Below are 11,395 nucleotides of genomic sequence, written 5' to 3'. Positions count from 1 at the left end.
TCCAGCGACCCGACTGCGACGCAATGCAGTAAAATGTCTCAGTCGAGATGGGCTTGGCTCGCAGCAGAGGAGCCAGTCCAGGTACAATCCTCCGCGGCAGGGCAGCTGGCTTCAATACTTGGGGGGTGGAGGGGACAATAGCTAGCCTGGATTGGGAGGCGTCTCCATCCAGCCGAAGAATGTGTGCCGTCACTCGCATTCGAAGCACGTCACATGAGTGGCGCCGGGTATTGTTCGGGAAGCGTCATGTCGACGCCAGAAGCCGCTTCTTTTGCAGGACGGTCATTCGGAATGCGAATGCAAATGCAAATGCGTGTACTATACTATACGGCGAGGCGGCTGTTGATCGTCTCACGCACCCATTACCCAGCGGCAGAAGAAAGAGAGGGACTGCTGGGGCCAGAGAGCGCACGCAGCTGCGTGTGTGTGTGTGACTCGGCCCAGAGTGGCGGGTCGGGCAGCAGGCGGCCGTTGTTGCGATGACGGGTTCGTGCAAAGCGGAGGAGGAGTTAGACGCAGAGACGCGATGAAACAAGGAAGACGAAACGGGGAGGTCGCTGGGGAGGGTGTGCGGGTGTGGGAGCGTGGGAGAGTGCAAAGGGCTGTGGTGCCGTGACGCAAGCGGGCTAGCGCACTCAGGCCCTGCACCCTTCCAACCTTCCAACCAGCCGACGTGGCTCGAGCCAGATAAGACAAGCCCAGACGACCATACATTAAGCGCCCGCCGCGACGCTATCCCGCTAGTCTTGGGGCAGACGGCTAAGTTGCAGCCAGCTCTTCCAGGGATTGATATGCCATGTGGGTCGTGAGCGATGTGAGACATGGTAAAGCGCTGCAGCACTGTGCGAGCCACGGTCGCCCGCTGTCACTGCTGTCAAGGCCGCCCCAGACCACACCGGCAACAGGCGGCCAGCCAGGCAATATCCCTCTCTCTCTCCCTCGCAGCCGAAGCACCCTGCGTCTAGTTCTGTACGCCCGTGAGCCTCGCCGCTGTGCCACAGGCCGCAGCGTATCGTGGGCCAGTCAGATGCGGCCCGCCTGCGTCTGGCTCACAGAGGGCGCTTATTATGCACCATGCCTGCACCATTTCACAAACAGACGCATCCATGTCGTCTTGGGCTGCTGGCCATGGGCCGCGGCTCGTGGCTTGCGGTAATGGTCCCCGTGTCATCCCCGCCTCAGGTGGGTTGTACAGAAAGACGTTGTGGGCAGCCCGTGCCGGCGTGTGTGGTTGCCAGGGACTGCCCTTGGTGGCGTTTCCACACCTACCCTGAACCCAGACAGATGATGCCACACTCAGCACATCTCTTCTATGGCCAATTGCAAATGCACATGCTTAGTCGAGCTCAATGTGATCATATTGGCACTACGTGCGAGAGGGCCCCATGCGCATTGAAGCCAGGCACCCTCACTATGTCACAGCAATTTGTCTACCACTCTCACCTCCTTTCGAGCGTCTCAAAAACTCCAAAAATGCAAATGTCCACCCACGCCAAAAACAAAAAAAAAACAGCAATGTCATCCAAACCCGAAACATTAAAAAAACACTTGCTGCCATCTGCCATGCGAACCTCAAGACGGATAAATGATTGTGTTTCACAAATGTGAATTGACAACTCCGGAACTTATGACCTCCATACGACGAGAACATCCATCAATCCTATGCCTAGAGAATTGTCAGTGACATGGTCAAGTAGACCTGCTCGACTGTTCCTTACCTTGTCAACGTATCCTTGCGGCCAAACACAGCAGAGCACTTCTCACACTGCCATGGCCTCCTCTTCTTGTGCACACACTCATCATGACGTACCAAGTCCGCCCTGCGTACAAATTCCTTTCCACACGCTTCGTAAGGGCACACATGATCTTTCCTGCGCACTGGCTCGTGTATGAGCAAATGCTGCGTCAGGTTGTGTTTCCGGGCAAAGCCCTTGTCAGGACAAAGTTTGCACAAGTATGCAGCATGAGCTGGATCGGTATGTCTGCGGTTACGAGTTTGTCTGCGTTGTACGGCTGTGACGGCGAGGCTGGGGCAAGCTTTTCGAGACTGTGGGCTGTGCAGGCTTCCCTCTGACGGCGCTCTCTCGTATACCACGTCGTTGTAGTTGTACATGGGATTCGCTTCGCTTCGGAGCAGGGCTGGTGATGGGTATGCATTCTCGCATGGATACATGCTTGTACTGAGCCGTTCTGGTGCTACTGTGAGGGAATCTTGCCTCGAGTTTGGAAGTCCATGCATATGTCCTGGTCCGTCTGTACTGTACTGAATTTGTGGGCTCCAACTCGGAGTTTCGACCTTCACTACGCTAGGGTACGCGTGCTCTGAGCCATCGTGGGAAAATGCCGACATTTCGCGTGTATATGACAGAGACGAACGTGGGGATACTTGTGCAGATGACCAGGGCAAGGGTGAGCGGGATACTGGATAGTCGAAAGCCCCCGAGAGATATGGGTTGGCAAAATCTCCTGGCGAAGAAACGTTTGCAAATTGGCCATTCCAATTCGGTGAGGGCTGGGGTGATGGAGGCAGACGATTTGGGAAGACAGGCTGAACTTCGTATAGACCGAGGCCTTGCGGGTACTTGGACCGCGACTCTCCTCGCCCTGGCGAAGGATAGGGCGATTCCATTAGGGCGCCAGTCTCTGGAGCACGGAGTTGGTAGGGCGATTTGAAGGGCGGCGTAGGCTGGTCCGGGTACATCGTGATGAAAGAACAGAGAAGGAACAAAGGGAAACAATGTACAAAGTCCTTGAGGTTGGCCAAGGTGGTGAGGAGTGAAGGTGGATAGAGGAGATAGTGGAGTGCAGGAAGCTGAATGAAGAAGGTGAATGAAGGCTGAACCGAGATAAGTTATATTTGTAAGAAGCAGCAGCTGAGCAGCCTTGCCAAACACAAGATCAGACTTCGGTCTGTATGCTCCACCAGTGTATTCTCGAAGCATGCGTTCAAACAGTGGGCTTTTGAGTGTTAGGCAGACTCCCAAATTATGCTAGGCAAGACCAGCATGAACAAAGCTCGAGCCGCCTACGCGGCAGCGCCTGTTAGTTCATGGGGCTATGAAGGAGTGTGCGTGTGCAGGGGCATGCAGTCGACAGTGGCTTGACCGGGGTAGCCAAGTGAACCACACTGTCGGGTACCTAGACCTTAGCGGGCCGAACACAAAATCCTTGCGCCGACCGGGCTTTGAGGCGCAAGAGGAGAGGGCGGTTGTACCCATGCCCGTGTGCGTCTCCCATGAAACTGTCCATCCTGGCCAGCCTGCCCTGCGCCCATCCGCCGTTGATCGTTCGTTCGTTCATACATTCATTCACGGCCCCAGTCTCGTGTGACTGCGAGACCCCAACACCCCCCATTCTCATGCGCAATTGCTCGACGACACTTCTCGACATGAAAACATGCAATGCTATTTGATTTTTTGCCCACTACTCTGCTGCCCTTCCTGAACATGCCTACCTCTACTCCCGCGGCTGCAAGCGCCGGCCCTCACGCGGCCGATGTGCTCGCTTCGCGGTCCTCCCGGAGCTGCGACACCATCGCAGTAAGTTGTTCTACCTGGGTGGATAACTTGGCAACTAGTGTTCTCAACTGAGCATCTGATTCCGGCAACCCCGTTCGAGTCTGAGGCCGAATCGCCTGTTGAGCCCTTCCCATTGAATTGGGGAAGCTCGCCATGAGCAAGCGCGGCGAATTCACAGCCAATCGAGGGGCTCTTTTGGACGGCGCAGGCGACTGGGGACCGCTAAACGTCGTCATCTTGGCCTTGCCGCTGTGATGATTGCTCAGCTTCTCAAAGGCCCAGATTACAAATACGTGGGGCAGATGTGTTGCCTTGAGCATGACGATCCGGACACTCCTCAGCCGTTCAGAGGGCAAAATGAGCCGCAACGGGCGGATGACTAGCGGAATGAGATTCTGGAAGCCGGTCAGCCTTGCGACGGGGAAGCCGAGTGTGCGAGTAGCTTCGTCAAGGGCCCACATGGGTTTGCAGTGCAGTTGTGTCGAGAAAGCCTGAGCGGCAGAACAAGGCTCGCAGGCAGGGTAACAACGGCATAGCGCCCACAAAATGACACTCCTCGAGCAATTCGAGCAAAAAATTGGTTGGACATGAGTGTGACTTCCACTCTTGTCATAGTGGCTGTGCCAATTGGCCGCTCAACAGCCCGGCGCTTAATGCCCGCTTTTACCTCCCCATAATAGCATTACAAAATGTACGTACCAGTGGAGGCAGAAAGTATGTCAGCCTATTTGAGCTTGATGCTTCAAGCACATAGACTGAGTAACTGCATCCATGCCCAAATCAGTAATTTTTAAAGGTAAATGGTTGGGGTGGACGAACACAAACGAGTACTCATCTCTGGCGTGGTCCAAGACCTAGCATTGGTCAGTTCTCTGTATGCATTTCATCACACAGTACATGGATCAGTACTATAGCCATGCTCCTCATAGCCTAGGGGAAGGACATGGTTGTCGTGGAACTGGGGTAGAACGTCAAGTGTGGCTGTATCATACCCCCCCAAAAAACAATGGTTGGAAAAAATCAAGGAACTTCTCCATGTCATACATCCTAGTGGAGTAGCTCGAAATGAAGGGGGCGCAGTTGAATGTGGACCGTGGCTTGGCGTGCATAAAACATGTACGCCGACTTTAGGAATGGGGAATCGACGACCAACGAAAATAATAAGTACCTTGCTCAATGAGTTACTCAAAAGCGAAATCAAGCTTGTAATGAGGAGAATATTTGTCAAAGTGACAAAAATTAGCTAATACACGAGTCAGAGGACGGCAAGACAATGTTATAAATAATCCTACCATGACCGGAGGCCCAAATAATGGAGAACTGTGGATCGTTAATAGACAGTTGACATTTATTTTTGGAGACTGCATACATCTCTTCAGCAACATCTGCCCAGGATTATGTTAGTTATTATAGAATCGGTGGTGGTGGCAGTGTATCAGTTGCGCAGGTTCTGCATGGAAGCATTAACTCACCAAATCCTAGATAGCTCGATCTAACAAAGAGTCAGCGGATACAATGACAGTATCAACATGGCTTCGCTCACCCAAAGAAGACTTTTACCAAGATCCAACACTGAGGGGGGGCAAGTAAGTATATTGTGGTTCAGGTGGCAGAATTTGCAAGACTGACCATCTGTTTCGCGTTAAACCGGCTATCGCGAGCTAGCAACACAAAGGTAGTCAAGAAACCTAGAAATAACAATAAGTTAACATTCACTGTAATCCAGTACGCCTCCTTACCTAGGTACAAGATCACTACGAGTGATAGAAACTTGACAAAGTCCTTCGTCATCTCTGTATCTGATTTAGCCGAAAAAAGCGAACATTGCACAGCAAGGTGCGCCAACCTTTTAGACAGGGGATTAGAGTTCCAAAATAACGATTGAGACTCAGCAGGGAGAATATGCGTGGTATCAGGAAGAGCGCCTCCAGCCCAAGTACATCATACGCCTGATCAATTGTTGCAGCATGGCCTGTCGCCAAACCGACAACTCCTGTAGGGATTTTAGATCCTGTCTCAATCACATAGTCTGGATGTCTCACTCATCACGCAGAATACAAAGCCAACAACCACTATGCTTATATCCCACGTCCACCTGTTGAGGTTAGAGAGTACCATATCGACTCAAACGGATAGGGGTGTTACCAAAAGTCCGAAGCATAAAATGACGTTTGTCCGGCATCGATCCAATCTGCAAACTCATCATAAGCAAAGCTGGCAATCCACACATAGAGAAGTAGCTCAGGAACAGTGATGCGAGTATTGTCGCGCCTCACCAGTACCGCATAGTAGAGTGCCAAGAAGGCGGCGAAGAACAATGTCTCAAAGACTTTGAGATACATGGGTACACGTAAACGGGAGAACGGATCGGCTTGTTTCCGGTTGTATCTCCTGGGCTTTTTCTCTGAGTGTAAGCTAAGGGTTTCCCAGAAGACGATATCGCCCTTCCATAAGCCGTTGATGATCTTCTGGACCGGTTTCTGTGAAAGGAACTTTTTGGCACCTATACTAGTTCAGTCTCTAGGCCACATAGGAGCCAACACAAGGCTATCATTAACGTACCGGATACGGCGGCAAGTTCTAGAGCACTGAGGTTTTCACATTGTGACATCATTGACCCAAATCGGGTCAGTGCGGAGCCATTGTGGTTAAAGTAATCACCATTCGAAGTCGGCAGAAGAGGCGTGCGCTCAGTTGGGCCTGCGCTGCCAGCTCCGTTCTGGCGATCTTGCTGAACATCTGCTGTATCCGGGCTGTTCGAGGCTGACGCAGGAGGTAGTTCAACAAGCAGGTACTCTATGATTTCTGCTTCCTTCAGATTTGTCAAAAACTGCCATGCAACAAATTCGCATGCGTACCCGCGGGCTTCGTTGACCCCCGGTTCATCGCTGGTTTCTTCTAGGGCTGAAAAGTGTCCTTTCAAAGCCCTGATTTGGGTCAGCCTTCTTGCTAGTATTGTTTTCTACGTCTCTCTCAGGTAGTATAAAGTTGCTTCGACGTACATCAGGGCCGAAATTAGGGCTGGATGATCGACTCGGTCGGAAAGGTATTGGACGAGAACCTTGACGGCGTGACCTTCCTGAGATCGACGCAGGTCTTCGAAAGCATGCGGTAACTTAATGTTGTGCTCAAAGAATCTATGGCTCCATTAGAGAACCGCGTCGTTGGCACATTGCACCTCACAAACTGACTGGCATAACTCGTCTACCAAGCTCCCAAAATCTTCATGGCCGTTTATCTGGGGCATGCTTATATCGCTGACTGGCCATGTCGGCGTAGGAGGTACCGAGACGTCTGTTTCTCGATGCATCGTCATAATTGGTTGGTGTTGAGTTATTGCAGAGATTCGCGACGCGTGGGGTGCAGCATGCATCGCGCCGCTGTGGAGCGGGCACGGTAAGTCCCGCGTCATATTTTTCTTGGCAGCCCACCTTTCTCTTCCTTGCATGTTTCTTGGTCTTAAAACACATGTGATAGTTGTATAATTTCTTGAATACATAATTTATTCTACTTACAATCTCGGAATTTTATTCAGCAGGATAAAAGGTTCAAAATTATTTATTTTAATCACATTATATAATAGTACGCGCGAAAAACACGCGACATTCACTTCATGCCCATGCATGTTCAGACTGCCAGTATACAATGTGAAACACAGCACCTCATCACCAAATAATTTATCATCAAGTAGTTTTCATTCTCCGAACAACAGTAACATCAGAGACGTAAATATCGCAAACACCACACGCCTAAAAAGCAGACGTTGCCGGAAGTATGCGAGATACGATAATACCACTCCCTGCCTCAGAAGCCAACAATCCATCATAAAACCTTGATGAGACTGCCGAAGCCGGTGCCAATGCAGGAGTGACAGACTTTGCAATCGTATTAACTACAGTCCCACTACTACTCCTTTCAGCACTTCCATTAGACGAAAAAGGCCACTGTAGATTCAAGTACATTTCATAACCATAAGTTCCAAGACCAAAAGCCCCCATGATATGTCCAAACACACCAACTGCGCTCAGATAACAAATCCGCCAACTAAAAACTATACTGTGCAATGCAAAATTCATACATGCCAAAACCACCTCTTCCTGCTGTACACCCGCGACCTCCCAGTTCCGTAGATATCGCCTTCCATACAATCAACGCTCCTACTATCTAAACCTAGTAGCACCGCTGCCCCCTGTTGCATATCGCAAGCGCAAACCTTCTCAAGTACCCAAGTGGTCCTCGTAAGGAGGCAAGAATGACAAAAAGGAAGAACAGTTAGAGGTAAGAACACCAATGGATAGAAGGAGGCATTCATGACAGTTCCCTGGTATATAATACTTATTTTCGTCTCATGCACTCCGTCTCTCCAACCATCAGCCTTTTTTCTTTTCTTTGCCTTCCAATGCACGATCAACACCTTATCAGGCCCATGGCCTTTGCCTCTCGCATGATTCACCTCCATTTCCACGCTCGATACCTGCTTCCCACAGCTACCTACCTCCGAACTAACATGTCCAAGCTTCGCTTGTGCCAGTATGGTGCAGGATCCAAATTACATTCAAAGGCAGGTAGGAAGAGGAGGAAATTGAGTACGATCTGAGGCCACGGCCGGTGAAGAGGATACAATCCCCGACTGCAAAAGACGCCCTGCTTAGCTCTTGCTTACATGCGCAACCTCTACAGGCTTCCTTCCTCTATTCTGACAGGCTATCTATCATTATTGCAGACCTCAGCTTAACTTGTCAGCTTGATGTTCATCAGCGACAGGCTCTCATCATCGGTCGGGTCCCAACTACATTCAAAGGCAGGTAGGAAGAGGAGGAAATTGAGTACGATCTGAGGCCACGGCCGGTGAAGAGGATACAACCCCCAACTATAAAAGACGCCCTGCTTAGCTCTAGCTAACATGCGCGTTCTCTATAGGCTCCCCTCTTTTATCCTTAACAGGCTATCTCTCATCATCGCAGACCTCAGCTTAACTTGTCAGCTTGACGTTCATCAGCGACAGGCTCTCATCATCGGTCGATCCCTTGTTACGAGCGAAGGTGCCCTAAGGAATGCTGCATGGGCAGGAGGGACAGCCGGTTTTATACTTGCATTGGGAGCTGGGAAACTTGGTCTGATGATGATGAGTGGACCGCCTGGACCCTTGGTAAAAGGAATGGGTTGCTGTTCATGATTTGGTTGCCGAATAACAATGTTCTTGCACTTCGAACTTCTTGTATCAGTGACGTACTTTGCTTCCGCGTTGGCTCTTGGTGCTCTCTCTCTGTGATGCATCTTTGGTAATGACAATGCGCTGATAGGTGGGTTGTATTTATTACGACAATAGGACTACACTTACCCGCTGGTGACCGCTGATGCTGAGAGACGCTGTGGATGTTCAAACAATATGCGATTAGTCCTATTGGTAGAAGCCACTGGATACCAAACAATATAACCGGCAATTCTCATGTGCAAACCCCTACATTATGAATCACACCGGGCATTAGAGAATATGTTATTAAGCAAGAACCAAGCTTTGATTGATGGCAACACTGTGATGTTCGGTTGCAAACAGTGTTGCCTCGAAGGTAACAGAATCTGGGCGACATCGTCGTAATCTACAGGCCATCACCTACGACTTGTCAGTACGAGGGTAAACAAGTATGAACTGTGAAATGATAATATGCATATGGCTCAGACTTGCCTTTTAAAACTAGACATCAGTGACTCCAAAGCGCGCATAGGCTGGCACCATAGAGTGGGTAGCACCAGCCCGAGGAAACACGCTGGTGTCTCGCCGTTTGTTCGTTTTGGAATCATTGCGAGGGAAAGGGACGAAGAAGACAAGTGACTGACCTCATTTGCTGAGCACATATGTGCCTTTTGTTTTGCCCGTCTCCATCTTAGCGGTGCGGGCACCGAACTGAATCGCACGCTTCTTTTCGGAGGCAACTTTCTTCATACCTAATTGCCATGCTAGCAGTCGAAGTGCTCGCTTTGCGGGTTCAAGGGCCAGTATTGGATCCTTGCTATCAGCTTCTTGGGCTAGGCCAAAATCGCACTTGGCAGTCACTGGAAGACGGAGCGCTAATGCGATGAAATCTTCATCTAGATACGGGAATCGAACTTCTTTGCTGCTGTCACTGATGACACGATCATCTCGGCCCAGATTTCGTTTTCCCAATCGACTAAAGTCAAGTTCTAGCTCCTCAATAAGGCCAGAATAACCACGCCGGGCAAAGGCTAAATCGTGTCGCTGATAGCCTCCGAAGAGCTCATCGGCACCCAAGCCTGAAAGAAGAACATGCGCAGTGGTTGTGTACGGCTCAGTTTTGCCATTATTTGAGGCACCGACTAGTCCACTGCCACGTGAAGCGAAATAGAGGGCGAATGATATAGAAAGATCCATCTCGGTGTTATGAGGATACATCAGTGTCATGACATTGAGACGATGTGCCTGCGTTTCAGAGTAGGGTACGTTGATTGCGACGAACCGCCACGTGCGACCTGGACAGACGTCAACAAGCTCGGCATGCGATGATCTTCCAGTAATGCGATCGGGACAAAGCTCATATGGGCTGGTGCCGGGTTCAAGCTGAGAGTGAATGCGGGGGTTCTCGAAAGCAACATTGAGAAGATCAATAGGTGCGCTTGGTGGCAAGAGATTGTGGCACAAGCGTGCAAGAATCGTGCAGTCAAGGCCGCCCGAGAATAAGACTGCCACTCTGGCGTGATTTGGCACATCCATGTCCATGCTGGCTACTGCCTCGCGGACATGTTCTGTGCGAACTTGCAGAGACTCGAGCAAAGACGTCCTCAGTTGGTCTACCACACTGAAATCTAGGGTGGCTTTGTCCGAGATGGAGCAATTCATTAGAGGAAAGGGCAGAGTCTACGGGTGTTAGCAGAACCCACGGACAGGGCCACTTACCTACGAAAGAGACTTCAGAGTCTTGATCTTGGTCGAAACGACGGTGGGGTATCCGCTTATCAGAAAATAATGGATATGCAGTATGTACATCCAACAAGTCGACGACGTGTATGCCGTCAGCATCGACTTCAGCCCAAGCCTCACCAGATACATTGTCGCAAACACTGGACAAAACAATAGTGCCGTCGGCAGCGTCTTTGCGAAGTAGCGATCGCCGTCCGAGGCAGTCGCGACCGTAGTAGACGCGTTTGTTTGGCGCATCATAGAAGACGAATGCATAAGGGCCACGCACGGCTGAAACCAGCTCAACGACGTTACACGTAGAGGCTGTACTTTGGCCGGCGCATGCCTCTAGAAGTCTAGCAAAGACGAGCTGGGAGTCGTTGCCATTGATAGCTTGGCCAGAGATGCTCCAGGCCTCGCCGTTCCAGCAGAGCACTGAATCCGTAGTTGCGTCTTTGAGAGGTTGCTGAACAATTTCCTTGCCGCGCAAAGCAAGTACTGTCGACAGAAAAGTGGCGTGCACCCGCGTTGGGCTTGCTTCTTGTACAGCGCATGCAGAGTCTAACTCGATAGCGACGCGATGCTGTCCAGTGGCATCTGGCCCTCTGTGCCGAAGAAGCAGCTCGGTACTGGCAGTGGGCGTCACATGGCTGGCCCTGCTGAGGGAGAAGAAGATGCCGCACATGGCAGGGCGCCGAGACAGGAGGGATGATGAGGTTGCGATAGAGTTTGGGGATGCGACGCATCTGAAGGCGTTGATAGCAGACGGAGGTAGTTCGGCGATTCGGCTTCTAGATGCCGGGAGACCATCCATGCGGGCAGCTCGCAGTCTTGGGCGAAGCACGTCTCGACCGCAAAGGGAGCCGACCGACTTTGACGCTGTTCGAGCTGTGTGAAGCGCTGCTGACTGTCCATGGAAGTTTGACCGGCCATTCTGCACCTTTCTTTTCTTTCACGTTCC

The 11,395-nt window shown here is 51.0% G+C and overlaps 3 protein-coding genes across 3 annotated transcripts; all 3 read right to left on the bottom strand.

Moving 5' to 3' along the window:
- Window positions 1-1,429: 1,429 nt before the first annotated feature.
- Window positions 1,430-2,736, bottom strand: PSV08DRAFT_24509 (uncharacterized protein). The gene is made up of 2 exons (XM_014229110.2): window positions 1,719-2,736; window positions 1,430-1,666 (listed from the first exon to the last, which is right to left on the bottom strand). The coding sequence occupies exons 1-2, from the start codon at window positions 2,699-2,701 to the stop codon at window positions 1,597-1,599; spliced, it is 1,053 nt and encodes a 350-aa protein (XP_014084585.1). The 5' UTR covers window positions 2,702-2,736; the 3' UTR covers window positions 1,430-1,596.
- Window positions 2,737-3,206: 470 nt separating this feature from the next.
- Window positions 3,207-6,854, bottom strand: PSV08DRAFT_194959 (uncharacterized protein). Its single transcript, XM_014229111.2, has 16 exons — window positions 6,710-6,854; window positions 6,521-6,655; window positions 6,081-6,445; window positions 5,664-6,021; window positions 5,561-5,613; window positions 5,365-5,511; window positions 5,258-5,311; window positions 5,148-5,206; window positions 5,062-5,090; window positions 4,991-5,010; window positions 4,888-4,903; window positions 4,811-4,838; window positions 4,687-4,761; window positions 4,338-4,372; window positions 4,218-4,281; window positions 3,207-3,913 (listed from the first exon to the last, which is right to left on the bottom strand). Exons 1-16 carry the CDS (start codon window positions 6,832-6,834, stop codon window positions 3,485-3,487), a joined length of 1,992 nt encoding a protein of 663 aa, XP_014084586.1. The 5' UTR covers window positions 6,835-6,854; the 3' UTR covers window positions 3,207-3,484.
- A 2,166-nt stretch (window positions 6,855-9,020) lies between these two features.
- PSV08DRAFT_194957 (asparagine synthase-domain-containing protein) lies at window positions 9,021-11,158 on the bottom strand. Its single transcript, XM_014229112.2, has 3 exons — window positions 10,436-11,158; window positions 9,357-10,392; window positions 9,021-9,132 (listed from the first exon to the last, which is right to left on the bottom strand). Exons 1-2 carry the CDS (start codon window positions 11,117-11,119, stop codon window positions 9,358-9,360), a joined length of 1,719 nt encoding a protein of 572 aa, XP_014084587.2. The 5' UTR covers window positions 11,120-11,158; the 3' UTR covers window positions 9,021-9,132; window position 9,357.
- Window positions 11,159-11,395: the final 237 nt, after the last annotated feature.

This window comes from Bipolaris maydis (genome assembly GCF_028858645.1).
Source record: "Bipolaris maydis strain C4 unplaced genomic scaffold PSV08scaffold_2, whole genome shotgun sequence".
In the NCBI taxonomy this organism is placed as follows: Eukaryota; Fungi; Ascomycota; class Dothideomycetes; order Pleosporales; family Pleosporaceae; genus Bipolaris; species Bipolaris maydis.
This window is presented reverse-complemented; position numbering and strand designations above follow the sequence as displayed.